The 25,443-nt window shown below is 35.7% G+C and overlaps 1 protein-coding gene across 1 annotated transcript in view; it reads left to right on the top strand.

Annotated features, from left to right (window-relative positions):
* Positions 1-23,858, top strand: part of LOC123321598 — a 252,674-nt gene extending 228,816 nt beyond the window's left edge. Inside the window, exons 4-9 of the mRNA XM_044909278.1 lie at positions 11,096-11,892; positions 15,199-16,093; positions 17,239-17,514; positions 20,704-20,866; positions 21,480-21,599; positions 22,846-23,858. Coding sequence (XP_044765213.1) covers positions 11,096-11,892; positions 15,199-16,093; positions 17,239-17,514; positions 20,704-20,866; positions 21,480-21,599; positions 22,846-23,035 — 2,441 coding nt within the window. The 3' untranslated portion in view covers positions 23,036-23,858. The remainder of the gene's footprint in view (positions 1-11,095; positions 11,893-15,198; positions 16,094-17,238; positions 17,515-20,703; positions 20,867-21,479; positions 21,600-22,845) is intronic.
* Positions 23,859-25,443: the final 1,585 nt, after the last annotated feature.

Below are 25,443 nucleotides of genomic sequence, written 5' to 3'. Positions count from 1 at the left end.
TAGTGCCATTTGCCCCATACATTGGTGAAAATTTCATTTTTATGGACGATAATGCCAAACCCCATCGTGCGCGCATCGTTCAGGTGTACCTTGAAGAGGTTGAAGTCTCTCGAATGGAATGGCCAGCAATAAGTCCAGATCTCAATCCCAATCCGATTGAGCAGATTTGGGACAACCTCAATAGAAGGCTGAGAAGTTCAGAAAATCATCCAGCTACTCTTAATGACTTAGGAATCCAACTCGGAGAAATCTGGGAAGGATTAGATCAGAACATTTTAAGATCACTCATTTTGAGAATGAACCGTCGTTGCCGAGCTGTAATTAACGCAAGGGGTGGAAATACCAAGTATTAAATCACTTATCAGCATTTCAGTATTTTGAAAATTGTTCATTTCTCTTCTTTCACATAAGATTCGGTGAAATCCTGAATTTTTCTTCCATTTAATGTGCCTTGTTTCGTTCAGAACCTTCCCGAGAGAACATAAAAAATAAGTTATAAAGTCAATGTAGAGTTAACTTTCATTAAAATTGAGATTTTCAGAATGTTTGTTGATTTTTTTGCGAGGTGTATTTCATGAATGGATGCAAGAACTAATTTTTGTGGAGTCAGAGGTATTAGACAGTTAATGTAATCCGGGGGCTGTGTGATTAATGTTATTGAAATGAGATAATGGAATTTCATCACCTGAAGAGAATTTTAAATTTTTCTATCAAATGTCAAGAACAAGTGGACGTTCATACTCAGATTGAAAATAGAAATGATATATGTTATATCAAATTTTGCGAAAGCAAATGCTTTTTACGGGCAATTTTTCATTCATTCATCTTCCACAGCAAAATTGATATTTTGTAGCGAAATTCTCCAGAGAAAGAATAGAAATGGACAGGCACTTTCAAATAATATCAATTTTTCTCGAGTAGATGATTGTGAGTGCGTTCCCATGAATCCTCTTGAATCGATAAAAATTCATTGAAAGGGGCGAAATTGCTGGAGAGAATATAATGAAGGAAAAATGTAGCTCGAAGCAATAATTTCCAGATAACGTTAATATTCTTCAAGAAAGCATTAGAGAAATGACCTATAGCTTTCTGTTCTGAACATCCTTTTCTTCTTTTCCCCTCGTCGAGACCCCAAGTATAGAAGTTCCTCGTATTTCATTGGAGATTCTGCAGATGACTCAAGGGCGTCCCAATTTCGTCTTCAACAGAGAAACCCCTCGATGGAAGGATTACTTCTCATATTTCTGTCGGTTAAATTATGTAGGTAGTTCAAATTCACCTAATATCATTATATTGCAGGAGAAGAAATCGATTTTACATACAGGCTGTTCTACATAGGTAGAAGACGGCAAAATGAGTTCGGTTTATTCAGCAGAGATATTCCGTAACGCCATCCGTTTTCAAGATACAGGGTGTGGGAAAAATAGTTCATCCATATTTTTTACGATTATGTTTTATGAAGAGTACCTCTTTGTGTGAAAACAAATGATCTTTTAGATGCATAAAATTTTGAATAGAAATTTTACACCAAAAAAGTTAGTTTTGAAACAAAAGCACTTCATGAGAGAAACACACTTATCGGATGTGACAGCTTCCAAAATACACTGCGCAAAAAAATTAACGCACATTCTGAAAATCTCAATTTTAATGTTAACTCTACATTGACTTTATAACTTATTTTTTATGTTCTCTCGGGAAGGTTTTGAACGAAACAAGACACATTTAATGGGAGAAAAATTCAGGATTTCACCGAATCTTATGTGAAATAAGAGAAATGAACAATTTTCAAAATACTGAAATACTGATAAGTGATTTAATACTTGGTATTACCACCCCTTGCGTTAATTACAGCTCGGCAACGACGGCTCATACTCAAAATGAGTGATCTTAAAATGTTCTGATCTAATCCTTCCCAGATTCCTCCGAGTTGGATTCCTAAGTCATTAAGAGTAACTGAACTTCTGAACTTCTCAGCCTTCTATTGAGGTTGTCGCAAACCTGCTCAATCGGATTGAGATCTGGACTTCTTGCTGGCCATTCCAAGAGACTTCAATCTCTTCAAGGTACTCCTGAACGATGCGCGCACGATGGAGTTTGGCATTATCGTCCATAAAAATGAAATTTTCACCAATGTATGGGGCAAATGGCACTGCATGCTCATCAAGAATGTCCCTTATATACTTATCAGCATTCATAGCTCCATTATCAACGACCACTAGGTCTGTGCGAGCAGTCAAAGATATTCCACCCAATACCATAATCGATCCTCCCCCGAAACCAGTAGTATTCAGGAAATTGCACTGAGCATATCTTTCATGTGGACGTCTGTATACAACGGAACGTCGATCACAATGGTAGAGGCAGAATCTAGACTCATGCGTGAAGAGAACTCTTTCCCAATCGGCCTCTTTCCAATGGATATGCTCTCGCAAAATCCAAACGCGCCCTTTGATGGGCTAGGGTAAGAGCTGGGCCACTTGCCGCGACCGAGACCTTAAATCATATTCTCTGAGGCGATTTCTTATTGTCTGAGTGCTAATTTGCACCTCATGAGTTTGCTCAAGCTGAATTTGAAGGAGGCGAGCGGTTGCAAACCGTTGTCTCAACGAAGAAACTCTCAAGTAAAGTTCTTGAATGGCAGTTGTTACCCGTGGTCTACCCTGTCCTGGTCTTCGGACATTCATACCTGTCCATTCAGGACACACTTGTATGGGAAACTCCAAACAGAAATGCAATTCTTCTGTATGTCCACCCTTCTTTTCGCAAAACTACCGCTTGGGCACATTCCTCTTGAGTCAAATTACGTGTTTCGCGTTGCATAACGATCGGGTGTAGAAAATCAAACGAAAGAAAAACTATTGATCACTAGGATTGATCGAGAACAACTGATTTTAGAATGGTGCCAATACATTCAAAATCTGATAACATCATCTTTTTTTATTCCTGCTGGGAAAAAACATCTGTATTGAAGAAAACCGTTGAAAGTGGATAACATATACATGAATAATTCTTATAAAAATAATTATCATTGAGAACACCTTTAGTTGTAGAATAAATTTGAGATTTCCATAATGTGCGTTAATTTTTTTGCGCAGTGTATAATAATGCAAAATTTCATTAAAATGTTGCCAGTGGTTTCGACCTTACCGTAGTAATTGCGAATAGAATTCATTTTTCAACACCTTGTATGTTGAAAAAGGTGGCGTTTATGAATTTTCTACTGAACGAACCCAACATATTTTGCGATGTTCTACCCATACTAGCAACAGGGTGACCTCTGTTTGAAACACCCTCTATATGCACCATCAAAACATTAGGAATTCAACTCAGAAAGGTAAAAGTACGATGAATTTAAAATAGCCGTACTCAATTAATCCTATATTTAGCAATATTTCGCGAAGTATTTCTTATTTTTTATTGCAGTACTTTTATTTTTATGTTTTTGGAATCACAATAAATGCTTCAACTCAATACCTAACATGTTATTTTTTTAGTTGTACTGTGCGCTCGCTATGAATTCCATCTATTTTTGTTTTATAATTCAATCACAGAATTGCATGAACCACTCACATTTCGTAAATTTTCTGTGATTTTTCTGGCAGTCAATCAATCATTATTTTTGAAGCAGCTCCTTCGGTAGCAAAGTTTCATCACACATTTCTGCTAAGCTAAATTCATTGTGAAAACTTTGGAAAACGATTCACGAAATACGAGCACACTCAATACTCAAGAGGCGAATAGAGGGTACCACATTTATTGGCCCTGACTGTCTCCGTAACCGAGATACAGGGTGTTTCATGAATTTTGTTTCTTCCTTGCCTCATAACACGCAAACTACACCGTACATTTTCTTTATATTTGGCATACATGTTTATACATACATGTTATACGAAGCTTAAATGCAATACTTAATAACCACAGGCAAATCCAGGTCCGGGTCCACAAAATATTGTGAAACGATTGTATCTCGGAAACAACACCCTGTACATCGAAATGTCGAAAAATTTGCATTTTTGAAAACAGTACAAAAAACTAAACTGATAAGTGTCCTTCACATTTTTGCGCAGACATTTCCACTGCACAAATTTTCAATTCAAATGTGAAGTTTTTGAGAACTTTGTTACAAAAATTGATATTCAATAATAAATTAATAGGAATATTGAATCCACAAATATTTTAAAATTGCTAATTGATTATTAAAAACCTTGTTTTCCTCTAATGGTTGCAAACTAACCCATTGTTCATCTTGCTGGTATATACTTGTAATTTGAAGAAAAAAAATTAACGTCCTGTATGTCCTACAAAATTCAGCCTTGATATTGCTTCAGTATTCTTTTCGAATGTTTCAGTAAATAAATTGGAAGGAATTAGGTCGATTTCATGATATTTTGAACGATTATATACATCATTAAAAAAACAATAGAACAAAACAAACATTTTTCATATTAGGATGGAATCGGATTATTCCACCGGAACATTCAAGAACAATACTCAAGCAATATCAGTTTTGAATTATATACATACAGGGTGATAATTTCTTCAAATATTGGATTGATTGTACCGATACTTGATGAAAATCCATAATTGAAATGGTTCGTGGTCGTGGTTAAAAACCCATTTTTGTGAAAATCATATAATCTGTTTCAAGTTTGATGATGTCTTCTCTTCAAATTACAACTAAGTAACTGCAAATTAAATGAACAATGAGTATAGTTCACAACAAGTGAAACCAATGTATTTGATTATCGATCAGTAGTTTCCCATAATGATGAATAATATTTCTAATAATTTATAATTGAAAAAAAAAATTGGCATCAAAGTTCTCGAAAACTTCACTTCTGTGTTAGAAATTGGTGAAGTTAAAATTGTCTGCCCAAAAATGTGAAGCAAATGTTTCATTTCACGTTTTTGTACTCTTTTCATATGTGAACTGATTTTCATAATCTCTATATACAGGGTACACCCTCTATTTCCGTTTCTTAATGAAACACACTGTATATTAAAGAATACAATATTGAAGAATACAAAACAGCCGATACCAATAATATTACGTCTCCAGATAACATGCAATAACTGCCATGTCTGTTGAACAGTAACGTCAAGGAAATATTTCGCCAGTTTCATAAAAAAATCTTTCCATATCAACCTCCTGTCAGTTTTCTAAGACTTCTCAAAGGTATAATGAAAAGTAAGCGGATATAATTGCTATGTAAACCACGTTCATCTGAGTCCCCCACTTTTCGATGACAGTTCCATTATTAATTGAATTTTTATATGGAACTTTGCGTTTAGGATTCCAAATCTGAGAGGGTGATAGGAAGATAGCACACGAATGGAATCCAATTAAACAAAATGAAATGGAACCGTTGAACGGGATTTTATAAAAGAATTAATATCAATCTTTCAGAATCGAAATTCTTTCTGAATATCGGAAAGTGAGCTATACCGTGCGTCCGTAAAGTCGCCTTGATATAAAATTTCATCTGGTGGAATGATGTGCATTTTGACATTACCTACAGTGTAATTTGCATATGTTCTATCTTCAAGGTAAAAGCATGGTCAACTTGCTTATTTCAAATGAAATATCCTGTATTTCATGGCATTCTCAGATTCAGAGTTTTCAATTATATTTTAATTTTCTTAACTTTTCCATGGAATATGCAATAGTTCTCGAGCTATTCGTCTTTAATTGAAAATAATAACTGTTGAAGGCCTAATATACAAACGGTGCATTTAGAGAGTTCAATGTACATCAGATGACATAAGTTACCAACTACTTATTTTATGTTTTTTTATATGTGACATAAGTCGCGGATTTACAGGGCGTCCAAATAGGACTACGATAATTCTATTCAGGAAAAAGCAGGCAAAAAAAAGATTTTTATGTTCCAACAGTGTGTTTCAGTTCTAATTTTTGATTCAGAACAAAATATGTAATGATCATGAGAGTTAATCACAATATAGCCCTTTTTTAAACTATACGTCAACGTTTCATTGGATTTTCCAACTTTTTCAAGGTTGGAAAAGAATCATTCTTTATTTTTTAATAATCAAGTCGCTACAATAGTTTGCAAAAGAGAACAAAAATAATGCATAACATTCACATAACCTTAAAACATGAAACGATCGCCACAATCATGAAAGCATACCAATGGAAAACCCACCAAGTCTACTAAGCTCTTTCAACAATAATAAAATTTGATGTCTCCCCCCGAAAATGCAACATTCTGAGAGGAAACCGAAAGAAGTATTTTGGGTTACATTATGTCTGCGTATGAGAAACTCTATTGTGGTACTAAATGATATATCCACCTATCACAGGAAACTGCTTAAATTTATTTTTGAGCAATTTTCTCTCCTACACCTCCACAACGATGACCTATAACATCCACTACATGACCCACACTAAAACTATGTATTTTGGATTGTCTTAAACTTTCAAGGAGGATTTACATTATTTATTCTAAATTGCTTCACAAGAGTTAGGGATATCGTATTCGATCAATTTTAAAAGTAGGTAATCTTCGGGAAAATCGCTGTAAAATCATTTAAAACTCAATAACAACTTGAATCGATCCAATGAAAATCAGTATGAGACATTTCGTCAATCTGGTCGCCTTTTTTCTGAAGTTTGGTTCTTTGCATATGCTTCATGAATGTTCTTAATTTGAAATGAAGTCAGTTTATCAACGGCTTCGATTTGAAAGGAGTTCTCTGAAAATGCCAAGACGTAAATTAACAAAAGCTGAGGCTAATAGGGCTATCGGAATGCTACAGGGTGGCCTAACTCAGGTTGTTGTAGCGGAAAGGCTCCAAGTCAGCCAAAGTGTGATAGCTCGACTTTGGAATAGGTTCAGGGAGACAGGGTCCGTATTGGAAAGACCAAGGCTTTGTGGGCGACGAAAAACAACACCTGCTCAGGATCGTTTCATCACCGTTTTGGCGAGAAGAAACCCTACATCTACATACGTGTAGAATGCTACGGAATACTCTTCAAAATGCAGATGGGGTCCAAGTTTCTATCGAAACCATCAGACGACGTTTGAGAGAGGTGAATTTAGGTTCTAGACGTCCATTAAGAGGAGTTCCATTAACACGTGACCATAAGCGTCAAAGACTGGAATGGGCAAGGCAACATATCAATTGAAATGATCAATGGCGTAGTGTTCTTTTTACTGATGAATCCAGATATGGACGATTTTCAGATTCTAGAAGAATAAGGGTATGGATAATCCCACGCATACTCCGTAATCGTCGCTATGTCCAAGAAGTCCATCCATTCCGAGGGGGTAGTGTTATGGTATGGGTCGGGATATGTTTCAACGGGCACACAGATCTACACATTTGTCTTGGGAATATGACCGCCTTACACTCTAGGGACAATGTCATTGACGATGTTGTGCCAAATTTTCACGCTGCTATTGGTGAAACTTTTCAATTTCTAGACGATAACGCTAGACCGCACCGTGCAGCCATAGTTGAGAATGCGCGCGAGGAGCTTGGTATTCCACATTTACCAATACCTCCGCACTCACCAGATTAGAATTGCATAGAACATGCATGGGATATGCTCCAAAGAAGATTAGATAATCATCAACCTACCCCATGAATCCTTAAATGATCTGAGAGAGCTTCTGCCCCGTTTATGGAACCAAATTCCTCAAGAAATGTTCAACAACCTCGTGTGTAGTATGCAAAAATGATGTCAAGCTGTTATTGATGCCCGTGGAGGCCATACATTGTATTGATAGTCTTAAAATGCTTGAATTCTCTGTGAATAAAATTTCGTTATTTTACTCGATTTTTCTTAACCACCGCTGCAGACCTACAGGCTAAAATTAATTGGCAACTTGAAATCATATTAATATGATTAATTAACTGGTAAAGTAAGACACACTTGTTTTTTTATAATAATATACTTTGACTATCGATTTCGGCACTAGGCCATCATCAGGTCAGCTGAAATATAAATAATACATAGATAATAAAGTTAACAAGACGTCAAATAACGTAAAATTTTACAAGTGTTTTGTTCACATTAATATTCTCTGATAGACACGAAGCAATATATCACAAACTCACCGTCAATGAAACATGTACAATTAAAAGACATTAGATGTAATATAAAATTATAGTTTTCCTTTTGTCTTTTACCGGAGGAAAATCCTCAAGCAATGAACGATAGTTCGTGAGTGGTTCACTAGTTGGACTGTATATGTATATGAGAAAGACGACTTTATTTGAGTCTTTGAATGAGGTACTTGCACCAGACTTACTTTTCTGATGCTTTCTTTCTCGACGAGGTGACTGTGGTGGACTGCTGAAGGGGCCCCTTTGAAGATGACAGCTGCTGGCCACGTTGAAGGGATGCTCCGAAGAGTCCAAAACTAACACTAAGCACTTAATGTAAATACCAATTGATGGTTGTTAAAGTACGAGAAAATTCGTCTATAATTTTATGGTGACTGAGACACTGAGTTTGATTTATCTTCCGAATGAGAACGATTAATAATGCGACGGCGGCAATTACTAAATTCACTCTTTGGCATCCAAAATCATACTGTTTATGGAAATGTCTTTTTAGTCTATTTTTTATAATAAATGTTCCGAGAATATGCGGTTTCACGTAAAGAACGGTGCAAGTACGTGGGTCGTTCGAAAATTAATTGAACCACTTACGTGAATACCGAACACCTTTGAATATTCCTTTTCTACCCTTTCTTAGATGTTCTAGGTTAAGTCGGTATAATCTCTAATTCTATTCAAGATGATTCACCCTCCTGCTATATAGTCTTTTCCACCTGCCTCCATATACGCGTTCATGTGTACGTGAATACATAAAACCAAGAAGAAGAACTGAAAACTGTCGAGGTGTTGTTCTTAGGGAATTAGAGATTATACCGACTCAACCTAGAACATCTAAAAAAGGGTAGAAAACGAATATTCAAAGGAAAACTATAATATTATATTACATCTAATGTCTTTTAATTGTACATGTTTCATTGACGGTGAGTTTGTGATATATTGCTTCGTGTCTATCAGAGAATATTAATGTGAACAAAACACTTGTAAAATTTTACGTTATTTGACGTCTTGTTAACTTTATTATCTATGTATTATTTATATTTCAGCTGACCTGATGATGGCCTAGTGCCGAAATCGATAGTCAAAGTATATTATTATAAAAAAACAAGTGTGTCTTACTTTACCAGTTAATTAATGATTCATCAGACACACTCATGGAGTTTTTCGTTCAAAAAACATATTAATATGAATTTTCATCACAAAAATCTTATTTTAACTATATTTTTTTGCAATTTAAGTCAATATCCCTAACTCATGTGGAGCAGTTTATATTTCTCTAAGTTATTCGAGTAAATAGAATTCAAATGCTGTGTATCGGCTCTATGATTGACTTCATCATTCAATTTTATGTGGATCACTTCACTCAACCAGTTCACTTACCTGTCCAAAACCTTGACATCGTCAAAATCAAAGCAATGGCCAGCTTCAAAGTGATGCGATGCTAATGCAGTTTTCTCGGTTTTTTTCCCTGTTATTTTTTTTACAACTGTGTTGTTTAACTCTAGCTCTTTCGTTTGTCCGATGTAGGCCTTTGGACAAGAATTACATGAGATTTTACATACAATATTCGAAACTTCAAGCAATGGCGTCCTCTGTTTTAATTACATCCGGTGGTCCAACGAAAACTTAACACCTCGATTTTCCGACTTTAAAATGAAAATCGCTCGGACCCGGCAATTTCTTATTCGAGGAGGAACAACTCCGCTTTTTTCATCCCCCTAACTTCAACCCCCTAACAGGGGTACAGCTCCTTGATTTTAAATAGGGATGAGGGGTGTTGCAATAACTCATTTTGAAGATCGTATGGAGTACTATCTGACCCTAATATTTCGGTTCAAAATATAGATCGATAATGAAATAACAACAAAAATAGTGAAAGAGACAATGTGGAATTTATCTCGAGAATACAAAGATTTACGCTACCCAGCCTGAGTCACTGGATGATTTGCGATCTCGGATCATTAATGAATGCAATCAAATTACACTAGAAATCTTGAGTAATAAAAGTGAACGTTTTCAGCAAAACTTATAGTCCGAGAGTTTTGTAATGGCTCATAATTAAATATGATTTAGTATTGAGGGTGTACATAAGTCAGCACTCACTCTCATAGTCAGGTAGTGGAACACCTAGGTTATAGTACAAAAAACTTGAGAAAGTGGTCGGACCTCATTTTTGTAGAACGCGGTCAGCACCCCACATAAGTTGCTGCTATAACGATGTCGTTTCAATAGATTTGTAATAGCTGAAATGCATTAATTGCTCAATTATTATATATTATTCGATAATAAGATAGGCTACATATCAATGGAACAGAGGTGGTCAGCAGTCACCCAAACTGCGTATATTGTAATTTTACATAAATCTAAGAGCGTCGCCCGCCAGGTGTTCCACTACCTGACCTTGATAGTGGTGGCTGACTCAATCACACCCTCAACGCTGACTCATATTTAATCATGAGCCATAACAAAACTGTTGCCGATTTTCTTCGTAAGCTCTCAGACTATTACATTAATGCATGGATGTGAGTGGACCCCATTTCCAGCATTTAATAAACTAATCACAAATGTAAGCACTATTCCTGTCATCGATGGAAATTTTGAAGCGAAATTTCAGAATCAGATAGTACTTGATAAGATCTTCAAAATTAGGAATCGCAACATCCCTCAACCCTATCCAAAATCAAGGGGTTGTACTCACCTCCGTTAGGGGTTTGCAGTGACGGAGATGCAAAGAGCGAGGGTCCGAGTGAATTTCCACATTTTCATTTTAAAGCTAGAAAATCGAGGTGTTCGGTTTTCGTTGCCCACACTGTATAAAAGAATGTAACTGGCTGGAAGACCTAGGTGGATAGCCGTTTGATCAGTAAAGTCATGGGAGAATTGTTATACTATAGGCAATATCTGATTAGAAAATCTTTTTCTTATGGCTCACCTGAATCCAATCAAACACTGTTTGAAGTTGTTTTTCATATATCATTTATGTGTATCTAAAAATTTTTTTTTTTTGCAGATGGCTCATCTGAACCTACTTCTGATGAAGAATTTTTTGGACACCAGATCACTATCACAAAACACATAGAATTGAATTCCCCCGATAGCATTACTGATAGTGTTTTTCCTCAACTCGGAATCAAATCTCCGATCAAAGTAGAAGCTGAGGTTAAACGTCACCCATCGCCCTATTACTACGGGGATCTCTTTAAAAACAGATCCGAATCGCCTTCAAAGCCTGAACTCAAAACAACAAAAAGCTTAGACCAACCTTCAAGGAAACAGGAAATCACAAAAGTGGCCAAAGATGTGCTGACAACTAAATCGCACAACAATCAAAGAAATAAGACGTCACAGAAGAAATACAGAAAGTGTACAAGTTTACAGAATCCAAATTCCAGGCACGTTCGTGCCAGATCGCAAAACCAGCAAAAATATCAAAAAAGTTCCAGCGTTGATACTCAGAGCACTGATTCCAAGGATGTGCCACACGAATTGGTTATGCCACCTAATCGATATGTATCACCATGTGACTGTATGACCACCGAATATGGTCTAGATGACGAGATGACTCGCCAAAGACATGTTTACGAAACAGCATTCGACTGTCGTATCAACAAATCCGACGATGATTTAGACCAGATAGACCAAGTTTCTAATCATCCGATTCTCATTCAGCTCAGCTCAGTGAAAGACCTGAGAACTACTAATTCCGTCGATAAGAACTCAACTCATAGCAGAAGAAATGTGTCCTTGCATTGCCCAAAACCGAGCCAAGTTGACAATAATATCAACAATCTATCCCAAGACTTACAAGTAAGTACCTATTCATTTTAAGTTTAAACATTGAGTATACAACTTATAATAATTAATACTTAAGGGTCTAACATAGCAACCCGATCCGAAACATGTTGTCCTGTCATAAAATTCAACATCAATGAAACTTCAAATTTCAAGTGAATTTTTGGGTTGAATGTTTTCATATGTAAAAAGCAATGATGATACGACTGACTGAAACGTTTTTCTGTTTCACGTTGCCTCCCGATGCCTCCATGCCTCATTAAATTTTTGAACTATTATTGAAATTCTGAAATTAATATGCATATTAATATGCAAAAAACGCATCTGGTCATACACACGCACACAAAAGACTTCATCAAAATTGGGACAACTTTTTCCACTTCTTTGTGATTTTCTTAGTTTTTCTTTCCGTCAGAACTTTCTGGTGATGATATACCCCGTCGTGACCGTTCAGAATATCATAATTTCACAAATAAGACATTAAGACTAATTCAAATATATTTGCTTTTGAACATTAACTAAAGAAAACACTTTTCAGAAATAAAGTGAGTTCAACGACGATATGGCAAGGAAATTCCGAGTATACCAAAGAGAACGTGCCCGACATCGAAGGAGAGTAGCGATAGACCGGTTTCCCTCTTATTTGAACTCATCACTGTCGCGTAACTCAACTAACAATCCGGTCCAAATGGAACAGATTTCCACAGAAGGTGCTCTACCAAAGATTATAGAACTAACTCTATAATCTTAGGTTATCTGCATAATTTGATCAGCTATGCGATACTGATGAGCTCAAATTCGACCGAAACCGATCTATCGCTACTCTCTTTCGATGTCGATGTACGTTTTCTATAGTATACTCCGAATAGTCGGAATTTAGATTTCGGCTTTTCAGAAATTCATACATTTTTTCAAGAAATAGTGGTGAAATGCCATATTTGAATCCTAACATTTTTCAATTATTTTAGATTCTGGCCAAAATGCTCATTTTCTTGCGATACATTATCACTTCGCATAGTTCTCTCAGACAATAATGTCAAAGTTGTTAACTAAACTAGCAAGTTCACCACAATTTCTTATTATTTGAAATAGTCCTAATTTGTGGATATGGAAATGGAACTCCGAAGGTGAGGTAGCGATTTTCATTCATTCGTTCATTCGACCTGTCGAACTGATTATATTGGTTATACAGAGTGAGTGAAATATAACGCATAAAATTCGATATTTACTATTTTGTACGAAATTGCTCAAACGGGCCAATTTTTATTTCATGTTACCTAACTTTTCATGTATAAATAAGGAATTTGTCATGCACTCTCTACTAGGGATGAAGGAAAGTTGGGTTTTTCATTTTCAAAAAATGTCAACCCTAACATTTTTGTGCCAGAAATAGATGTTGCTGGGGATGATTTGGTTATGGATAGGCTTTTTATCAACCCTTTTTTTAATTGTATGGTTAAACTAACTGAATCCGAATTTTCACTTCTTCATGTATTTTGAGCTGTGTGATTGATGTTTTTGAAGTGTTATCGAAAATATGACCTCTTTGTAGTGTAGTAATTGATGAATGCTCTGAAATAAAAATCACAATTACTACAAGAATAAATAAACACCTAATTGGTACGTTCTTTATTAACTGAATTAGATGTACAATTTGAGTTTCAAAGATTGAAACTGCTCAGAAATAATAAAAACCCTCGAAATCTCTGTGATCGACCTCATAATATGTGGAAAAACAGAAGATTCAAATTGAATGAGTTTCATGCCCTTAATGAAGAGAAGGTTGAAAATAAAACATCAACAACCAAAAAATCCTGAGCAACAAAATGTCTATCCTTTTCTGGCACAAAAAGTAAGAGTTGCCATTTGAAAAACTCAACTTATACTTAAACCACTCAATTTTACATAAAAAGGTGCGCAAATCTTAGTACACATACAATATATACAATTGACCTGTCCGATCATGTTTTTGCAAAGTAGTGAATACAAAAGTACCCTCACTCTGTACATTCCAAACGTTGGTCCATATTATAGTAAGCCGCCCTGCACTGCAACGTATAAAAATAATTTTCCTAAATTACTTCAGAATTATAAACTAGCACCTATGGTTAACTGAATTTCTGAATCTATTTCGAAGAAATTTCGCAAAAAAACTAAATTCATCACCAATGTCGATGATAGTGTAGTTCCTTCACATCATTTTTTTTCGAGTACCTACCCCTGCTTCGATACAGCTATCTAAAGATGGCACCTGAAAAGCAATTTTTAATTGAGTCGTATAGGCTAGAATTTTCTTCGAACTTAAATTCACCTAGTAGGCTAATATTATGCTGACCTTATAGAGAAACACCATCTTTAGTAAAGAATTAAAAATTGCTTTTCAGGTCACCATATACCACAAATTAATTGCATTATCCTAGTATCCTAAAATGCTTTTTTCAGTGACTCTTCAATTCAAAAGACAAGCAAGTTGATTCTTAATACAAATCGTATGTACTCTACTCGCATGAACTTGCTTCTATTAAATGCCCTTTATTCAGTCTGTGATGTAACCCACTTTCTGTGAAATAAATGAAATATAAGTGAAATAAATGATGCTCGAAGAAAAATATTTGGGGTCGGCGCAATATGAACTAAAATATAGTTCATATGAACAAAAAATAGTCTTGGTATAGGAACAACTTACCGTCTTGATCATGCGTACACCCGTCACCATAAACCACTCGATCAAAAAACAAATCGAAATACTGCTGGTCAATGACTAACGTCAAGACCATTCTATGGGAAAACAACGCATTGTAACATTTCTTAGGTTGGGTTCATACGGCGTTACTAAGAACTAATATTTTGAATGAACCCTCCCTAAGAGACGTTACATCAGCTTTGAATAGTGAGGGTAGGTTCCTGGAGCGTTACTAGAACCTAATACGCTGCATGAACCCAGCCTTACATTGTATTGAATATACGTTGTGCAAGCTAGGTAAGGAAGCGTTTCTTGTTGGTGGTTATAGTAACTGTTTGTTGAATGGTTTCTTACTCAACGACCAACATTGATGCAACTTTCCTAACTTTTCATTGAATATACATTGGGAAGGCGAGATACGATAAGGACCCGTTTTGTATTAGTGGCTTCTGTAACGAGTTGAATCATATAAGATGATTAAAAATGATATCAACGTTTGGTTGATTTAGGTTACGGAATTCAACTAATAACCCATAATCAACGTCCCCTATATAACATATAAAAGTATAATATTATGAAATAATATAATATTGCTGTGTTTATTGGGAAATCATTAAAGTATCATTATCTTGTTTCAGAATATTCATATACCCGAGGAAGGAATATCTGGAACATCTGGAGTCCTTTCCTTGCCTCTCAGAGGGTTCACACCCTCACCTCCGTCCACTGCCCCTTTGCCAACAAAATTTCATGGCAAAGAGCTGGTGATGAATAGCATCCGAAGTGCTCCAAACCTTCCCTCCCATCCAAGGGCACGGCTTAAGGACTTACACCTGCCTGTGAAATCCCTCAGGGGTAGAACGAATACTAGCAGTAGCGGTAGTTTGCAAATACCTGGTAGCAATTTCGATATAGAAATAGGTCAAACAAATATTATTTCTGAATTCAAAGGTAGGCCTAGTCATTCCAGAGAGAATAAACAAGAAAGAATAATGGAGATCAAAGATCGGCCAAGAAAAGACAGCATAATGTTAAAGAGAGGAAAAGAAAACGGAAAAACGGTCCTAGACTTTATGGCTAGAAGGCCCAAATATTCTAGTACAGAAAGTATGACTACAAGCAGCAGTGGTGGAAGTATGGAAAGCATCAAAAGCAGCACAAGCGAAGGAAACAGAAGCACCACGAGCGATGAAAGCAGACACTCCTCATCCCTGAGTTCACATAGCTCGGATTCAGCTGGAAACCCTAAATACCCAATTATTCAAACTTCCGCCTTTTTATCACAAGCGAATAAGCTTCACATCCTCAGTCCAATTTCTGACAAATCCTCACAAGAACCAATCTCAGAGACTTCAGATAATAACAGAAACAACAACTCCCAGAAATGCTCACCGGAAGAAGTTGCCATCCCGGAAATAGTGAAAAATAAAAGACGACTTCCCCAAAATAAGAACTTATTGAATCTTGGCTTCAGGATAGGAGATCCTGAAATTCAAGGATCTGACAGCGGTATATCCATACAATCAAGAGAGGGTGAGTATAAATATACCATAAAAGGAAACACTGGATAAAGTTGATTTTTGAAATTTGAACAAAAGCTCAAGAAAAACTTCAAATATAGATTAACATAGAAAATGCATTATTCCAAAAATGATTTATGTACTACTTCACCTTTGACTTTTTTGAAGCAATAATGAAACCAACCCTACTTTATTCTTCAGAACACCTTTCTTTACATATAAGCATCAAACCAATTCGAATATGTACCTCATTTTCAGTATTTTATGAAAACTCATAAGTTTCAGACAAAACTTCGAAACTTATGCATTGAAGAATAAATAACAGTATTTAAATACTCTTTGTCAGCGTTTGTTATTCGTTTGTTACAAAATAAGCGAATTCAATATTCTCGTTCTATAATTGTTAAATTGGCTGAAAATTCCTGAAAATTTCATCTTTTTGGCGTGAAGGGAAAAGAAATAGCTGAAAATTCAAGACGAAAAACAGTTTTTTGTGAATAACTCAGAAAATATCCATTTTAGGGCAAGGGTGTGATGCATACACTCACATTATTTTTTAACGTAGATTCAATATCTGCCATAAAAAAATGGGGTTCCAATTTGAAAAAATTGATTTTTCACGATTTTGTCATCCATAACTTTGAAAGCGATTTTTTCACCCCCTGTATCATGAATCGCGATTTCGATTTTTAAAGTGGATACATCAATCTTACATCTTGAAAAATCCCAAAAATGAAAATTTTCCATCCAAAAACCTCGAAGTTATTCTTGTTTCAGCGGAGCTCTATTTTCGATTTTTTTTCCGAATTTTCATCAGCATCGTGAAATACTTATAAGTGCAGAATTTCATGAAAATACGTTCAGTAGTTTCCCGTTTAAATATGGGTGAGGTTCCTTGTGAAAGACACTGTATAAAAACGGTAATTTGGTAGTCTATCCACTAACATTTCTTCAGTAGATTTCAGAAAATGCAAATCAAATAGGTAAATTTTTTCATTCAGATTACTCTACGGTGGGCCACCTGGTGTTAATTTTTGTAACTGGAGGTACAAGAGTTTTCATTAATTCATAAAGTGTCGTGCTTCTGGCGCTGTTAAATTCTCTGGGACCAAGCCAGTGTATTAAATCTACCGATCTTCTAACCAAAATATTTCTCAGGTATCAAATCGAGATTCGGCTTCACCGCAGCTGAAATCAACGTTCCAAGTCAGCCTGATTTGTCCGATTTACCTTTCGATATGCCGAAGCTACGAAGAAGGAGATTGGTCCCGACACAAGACGCTTGTACGTCAGGTAGCGCAACATCTGTGGATGTACGCGACCTTCCTTTCGATATGCCAAAGCTGAGACGAAGAATGAGGATACAACAGTCCACCAACGAATCGGTATCGCAGGCATCTTCTAGTCAAAGTGTGGTGGAGGCAGACAGAGAAGGTGAGGTATTTTGGATGTTTTACATGCACAAAGATATACGGCGAGTTCCACAAAACTTAGATCACCCCATCGAACATTTTATTCGGTATTAGGAGTGAAATCGCTCAAAACTACACTGCGCAAAAAAATTAATGCACATTATGGAAATCTCTAATTTATTCTACAACTGAAGGTGTTCTCAATGATAATTATTTTTATCAGAATTAGGCAATACAGATGTTTTTTCCCAGCAGGAATAAAAAAAGATGATATTATCAGATTTTGAATGCATTGGCTCCATTCTAAAATGAGTTGTTCTCGATCAATTCTAGTGATCAATAGTTTTTCTTTCGTTTGATTTTCTACACTCGATCGCTATGCAACGCGAAACACGCAATTTGACCCAAGAGGAATGTACCCAAGCGGTAGTTTTGCGAGAAGAAGGGTGGACATACACAAGAATTGCAGAAAGGTTTGGAGTTTCCCATACAAGTGTGTCCAGAATGTTGCAGCGATTCAGGGAGACAGGTATGAATGTCCGAAGACCAGGACATGGTAGACCACGGGTAACAACTGCCATTCAAGAACTTTACTTGAGAGTTTCTTCGTTGAGACAACGGTTTGCAACCGCTCGCCTCCTTCAAATTCAGCTTGAGCAAACTCATGAGGTGCAAATTAGCACTCAGACAATAAGAAATCGCCTCAGAGAATATGATTTAAGGCCTCGTGTCGCGGCAATAGGCCCAGCTCTTACCCCAGCCCATCGAAGGGCACGTTTGGATTTTGCGAGAGAGCATATCCATTGGGAAGAGGCCGATTGGGAAAGAGTTCTCTTCACAGATGAGTCCAGATTCTGCCTCTACCATTGTGATCGACGTTCCCTTGTATACAGACGTCCACATGAAAGATATGCTCAGTGCAATTTCCTGAATTCTACTGGTTTCGGGGGAGGATCGATTATGTTATGGGGTGGAATATCTTTGACTGCTCGCACAGACCTAGTGGTCGTTGATAATAGAGCTATGAATGCTGATAAGTATATAAGGAACATTCTTGAAGAGCATGTAGTGCCATTTGCCCCATACAATGGTGAAAATTTCATTTTTATGGACGATAATGCCAGACCCCATCGTGCGCGCATCGTTCAGGAGTACCTTGAAGAGGTTGAAGTCTCTCGAATGGAATGGCCAGCAAGAAGTCCAGATCTCAATCCGATTGAGCAGGTTTGGGACAACCTCAATAGACGGCTGAGAAGTTCAGAAAATCATCCAGCTACTCTTAATGAATTAGGAATCCAACTCGGAGAAATCTGGGAAGGATTAGATCAGAACATTTTAAGATCACTCATTTTGAGTATGAACCGTCGTTGCCGAGCTGTAATTAACGCAAGGGGTGGAAATACCAAGTATTAAATCACTTATCAGCATTTCAGTATTTTGAAAATTGTTCATTTCTCTTCTTTCACATAAGATTCGGTGAAATCCTGAATTTTTCTTCCATTTAATGTGTCTTGTTTCGTTCAAAACCTTCCCGAGAGAACATAAAAAATAAGTTATAAAGTCAATGTAGAGTTTACTTTTATTAAAATTGAGATTTTCAGAATGTGCGTTAATTTTTTTGCGCAATGTATTTCAATTCAGTGTTGCGTGAAAATATAACAATTTAAAATCCATAGATGGGCGTTTAGCGACCATAATTTAGTGTTACAAAGATATTCTTACTCATATGAAAATCGTAAATCTCACCTCGAAGATCGAAAATATCGATCTTCGAATTTACAGAGTTAGTATACAATAGGAATGCTCGACGCATCATCCAGAGCACAACTCTAACTTATTAGAGTCTCTGTAGAACGAAATGCGTACGGGAAAAGGGTTGAACGCGCACGCTTGTTTTGCCGGAAAATATTTCTACATTCTGATGATTCACGAAAATGGCGAACCTCAACAAGAGACAACATCATATAAAACTACCACACCCCAGATTTTGTTTTGGAAAATGATCACTACAAAATCTATTGAAATCGCACTGTTCTCTTAAATCGAAGAATCAGACACAGTAGACTAAATCTCACTCTACTGTGTGAAGATGAAAATAGAAAGTACTGCTTATTGACTTGGCGTTTCCAAATAACAACATCCTGGAAAGACACTCAGAAAAAAAAAAGGTATCCATATACAGAGGTCCTAAAAAATAAATCAGGAGACTTCCGTGATTATAACTACATATTGACTTGTCCTAGCCTTTCAGATATGCGACCGCTTGGATTTTTTGTTGTACTAACCCACTTATTAAGTCCTAGGGAGCCGGTCTATTACCACGTGAGGATCCAGGACTGGGTTCGCATGTATGTTCTCAGGCCAGCCAGTTCAGACACTAGCATACTATGTGTTCACTTGGGTGTTTTCCGGTCTGCAGAGACTCCATGTTTCATCTGCTGACTTCCCATGAGATACAAAACATATTTGTCCCGTCATTACGCGAAACTCAGCTTCTGGCAACTTCAGGAGCTTCCTCTCATGTAGGTCGGTAAAGGCACCGCAAATCTTTTTGCTAGTCTATGTTCTATGGTTCATCTTCCATTGTTCGATCGCTTTGTCATATTATATGGGTATTTCCCAAGACAACTAAAGACTTCGGGTCCAGCTGGCATTACCTTCGATGGCCTTGTCACAAGTTCATTAACTTTTTCATTTCCTGCAATAACACAATGTCCTCGTACCCATGGACTCGGTTTTCAGAAATTTTCCTTACCCCGCCCCTTCGCCAATTTGCAACATTGATGACTTTTTTTCCAAATCCTTGGTATTTCCAAATTTGTCGGTTTCCGGCAGATAGCTCTTATTAACGTGATAGGAGCCGATTAAAAATATTTAATATTTTCCTTATTCTGAACTATCGTTCAGAATTAAACTATTTTTTCTTGATTAGTGGGAGATTTCTTGGATCAGGTCTTTCATTAGACTCATGAGAATTCTTTTTTTTTACCTATGTCGCAAATTTTCGAATACAATACAATTAACTTCTTTCGTGGTAAGATGAATATCATAACTTCTGTTATTTTTCTTCAGATAATGATAAATATTCCATATAAGAACATGCGAGCATTTTTTTCGTCAATGGATTTGACAAAATCTGTTATCTATTCCATAAATATGTTCATTTTAAATGCAGACAAGTAGTCAACCCTATTCTTGTATTATTTTTCAGCAACATCGTATCGACCGAAACTGACGTTGAATTTAGGAGAATTCGGCAATCGCCAAAGACCATGTTTAGGATTGGCTCTGATGGGTTTGAATCTGAATCTGAACAATCCTCCAGCAGAAAACACAGATCTCATAGATATCAATTTGCCTTTAGAGAAGCAGGGGTAAGCACAAAAATGTCAAATATAAGCGTAACTGATCAGATCACTTTTCGAGTTAAAAACAAGAGAACCCTTGAAGACAAAGGCAAATGCTTGCCAAAACGTTGAAAGGAATAATCAAAATAATGCAAACATCCTATGATAATATCCAGGTGCAAAATAATAAAACTTGAAGAGAATACTTTATTTTTGAAGACGCTCACTAGAACAGCGTAGTACCTACATACTTATTCAGTACCTACAATAATTTGAAAGATCCAGCGATCTAATAGTTTTAACTACATTGTTGTACAAGGAAATTACATTCTCTCTTTCACTTGGGATATACGCATAGATATAATGTAATTTGGAGAAGAGTTTCTTAAGATTACATTATATAAAAAAATTATGAGAATGATAAGCATTAAAGTAACATCATTTTGAAGACCATCGCATAATGCCAATGTTCTCGATTCAAATGTTTCTGGTAACTGTGAACAGTTCGTTTCCTCAATTTCACATTTTGATGGCTAATGTAAAAGTCTTCTGAAATGAACTGCACTGATGTTTCATATTGTAATCAAGCCGTTTGTCTTCTTCTATCAGATCAGTTTTATTATTTGATTGTATTTACTAGGTGGTTTCATGGAGCTATTACTAGAGTTGAAGCAGAAAATGTACTGAGGTTGTTGGAAGAGGGAAGTTTCCTAGTAAGGAATAGCGAATCTACGAAGCAAGATTTCTCTTTATCACTCAAGTAAGTAATAGTTTAGGTTAGGTTATGTAGAGTAACTATGAACTAATACTTAAGAAAGGGAACAATTTTATGGGCAGATGGCAAACACGTGCAGACCATCTGCCATTTAGATTGGTCTCTTTCTTTGGGATCAGTTCTAAGTAACTCTGCATAAACTCACCATTAGAAATGAACGTTCTGATGAATAATTGACAATTGAGCTGATGATTGCTGAAAGCAATGAATGAATGAATGAATGAATGAATCATTATTAATCCTCACATACAATTTTTGCATCTAGTCCATTGAAAGTTATCGCCTCATAATTTTTTAAACATGAATAAATTTCCCTGAAATTTTGATATTTTGATTACGAGGCTCACGCCTGTAAAGGAAGTGTGCTTTTCCTTTAGGGGTAGTTCCAAACCTTTTCTGTGGTTGAAATGATAAACAATTTATTCTTCGAGTTGTTCACGATTGAAATCTAAAAAGTTTTTATTGAAAAAAAGGTCCTTTTCGAACAGTTTTTCACAAATTACTCTTACAGTTCCTTTCACTCGACTAGTTTCAAGAGTTTCGACCGTCTCAAATGTATGTTTTCCTAAGCATCAAAAATGAATTATGAACTTTTAATATTTTACGTGATGCAGTGAATGTCTGCCTTACCCATTCCTTTGTACGAATTATTTCAAATGTGAGAGATTCATAAATGTTTTTATTTGACGTTTTGTTTATTGGTATGAAAATTCCCCACAAAATAATTTTTGGATGGACTCCAAAGCTCAAGAATTCACTTAGTAATCGTCAAGAACAGAGAATTTGGGGCATTCAACAAGTTTTATATAAATATTAAAACACATCAGAAAGAATGCCTATAATATCAAATAAATATCAATAAATTGACATATTTCACTGACGTCACACTAAGCATCGTATGCTTAGTTTTCATTTCTGATAGATAAGTTTTTACCCCGAAGAATTAAAAAGCATACATCCATATGGTCACTTTTGAAGTAGCCTAATTCTGAATTTTCATGCAAACCGATGCATGTTCAAAAACTGTTTGTGGTTTGAATATTTTACCGTGGTTTAGCCGACTATAAAAGGAGAAATGAGAGAAGTACACTTAAAAAAGAACAGATGAACACAATGATAGAAAAAGGTACTATTTGGGGTGATAATTATCATCAAAAATTTCTTCAGCATTATATGTATCTTCAGCATTGTATATATCTGTAACCAAATTTGAAATAAAATTATTTTTCAGGAGCGCCAAAGGTTTCATGCATATGAGGATTCAAAAGAGTGATTCTGATGGTTGCTATATTCTCGGTCAATTCAGTAAGCCATTTTCCTCTATACCGGAGATGATTCGGCATTTTTCGATCAATAGACTGCCAATTAGAGGAGCTGAGCATATGTGTCTATTGCAACCTGTGATTGTGCAGCTATTATGATAAATTTCAAAATGTTTCAAAACTACTTCTATGTGAAAATTTTTCGCGATTTCTCTGCTCATCGGCAATGTTTCTCAATTAAATTGATAATTTGATATTATTAGATTCGAAAATATTTAAATATTATGAATATCGATAGGTTTTTTTCGGACATGAAATTTGGTAGATGGTTATTATATGGTGTGGAAGGTATCTCTATTTCTTCCAACCATAACATCATTTTGTTAACCATCAAACCATGGTTTGTCCTCATGAAGAAACATTGTACTTATGTTGCTTCTGGAAACGGAAATTCTCTTTATTTGTTCTAATTGCTTACATATCATAGTTGACTTTTTGTTCGTTATAATTGTGCAATATTTTCAATACAAATAGAAATAAATATTTGATAACTTATTGTTCTAGTTGAATTTTTGTTTTATGTTTTAAAGTATGATACGTGGCATTTTGAAAAGCTACAAACTGAATTGCCAAAGGAAAATGACTGTGAATAATGATTTATACATACCTATATTATTATATTATATACATCTCAATGTTTTGTTGTAGTAAATAGAAGATGTAGAATTTAGGTAAGTGTTTTATTAGATTTAGTATTTTATGAAAAAAAAATAAATCAACTATTAATACCAGTTTGTCATATTTCACTCATATTAAGACTCATAATAATGACTTATATACTTGAATTATTTTTAATAACATATTTGATTTATAACTTCGGAAATATTATCTGTAGATCCACTTCATATTCAAATGAATTGTATAGTCTAGAAATTTGTGATGAACGTGTTAATATGGGACTGAATAAACAACTATGACAAGATATTGCTTATGAATTTCAATGAACTCCCTCGAATAATGAACAAATAAAAGACAAAATCAAAAGCATCACGAAATACCAAACAAATATTAAGAACTGATTAAGTATACATGGAGATTCCAAATTATAGACGTGTTTCAGTATGACTCATTTGCTGTCATTTGAGCTTACTGATATACCGAAAATCAACAGTTTCCAAGATATTTTAATTCTAGTGATTTTCAAAAAATTTCTCCCTTTAGTTAAGGTGTGGTAGTTAGAAGAAAGTTATGAAGAATGTTTGAGAACAAATATAAAAAATTTTTTGAGCGAGGTTTTCTTGATTTGACAGGCCTGAAATCATTTTTAAATAGGATATGGGTGTCCCAAACACTATATGGTATAGGCTTAACGATCGTATGTTTTCGAACGAATCGTTTCCTAAACGGTGGATAAGTAGGAAGGACCAAACAAGAAAATCTAAAAGTGTAAGATACGGACTTGTCGCTAGTCACAAAATATTTATTTCGTGACTGTATCGACAAGTCCGTATCTAACACTCTAGTTTTTCTGTTTGGGACAGTTCAAAAGAAATAATGAATGAGAAATATACACAGATAAATAGGCGCAAAGTGATAAATGAAGAAATTAGAAAAAGGGCACGTGCTTGTATAAGCAAGAGTTACGTTATGGTGAATTTACACAGTTCCTAAAAAAAAAACAATCTGATTGGAAGATGAAGATCACGTGAATGCCATGTACCATCTCAATGCGATCATATTGTACATTCCTCAGGTCTTAATTCTTAGGAACAACAATTCTGTAGAACTCCAATATAAGAAATTAATTGTAAATACTTACTTCGTGTTCGGCATTCACGTTTATAAACTGTTAAAAGGGGAAAGGTATTCTTTTTTTCTCGTATATATGTTTTTAAAGTGTTCTATGTGGATATGATTGTGAGCTAGATTAGATTTGATTGCATTGAGAGAGGATGCTGCTTAGGTCAAGTCCAGGTATATTGCCTTCTTCTTTCTAGGGGTAGTTCCTCAGGTGTACATGTGAACTTTCTACTCGGCTAATTCGATGAGCTCCTGTGGATGTTCTCAAAGCCCTATTTAGGATCACATGGTCTGCTTTTATGAGTGAGCTCTTAGGAGATCCGCACGCCTGGGATCCAAAATCAATTTTCGATTTTGGCGAAGAATAAAGCTCTGCATTCATTATCATCCATAATTCGCTGGCCGAGTGGCACTTCGGCACCCCAACTGAGTAAATGGCCTTCTCTGTTACCATTTCGTAAAGAATTTCAAGTCTAGCACGGAAGTCGAAGTCGGAAAAATTACTTGCAAGAGTTGCAAGCTGTAAACTTTCACTTCGGCACGGCATTTCATGCCTTTTATGGATCATGCGCAATTCTTATGTTTTGGTCAATTACATGTTTCACTCATTTGAGAACATATTTCGTACTCATTCATTAAGTGATTTCTGCTGGATATATTTATTCAACTAGATTTGAAAACACAAGATGATTTCTAAATCCTTCCCTTTCCAGAGTTTTCTCCACCTTAAGCAGTCAAGTTAGGTCATGAAGCGCATGCGTTAAATC

The sequence above is a fragment of the Coccinella septempunctata genome, chromosome X, assembly GCF_907165205.1.
Source record: "Coccinella septempunctata chromosome X, icCocSept1.1, whole genome shotgun sequence".
NCBI lineage: Eukaryota > Metazoa > Arthropoda > Insecta > Coleoptera > Coccinellidae > Coccinella > Coccinella septempunctata.
This window is presented reverse-complemented; position numbering and strand designations above follow the sequence as displayed.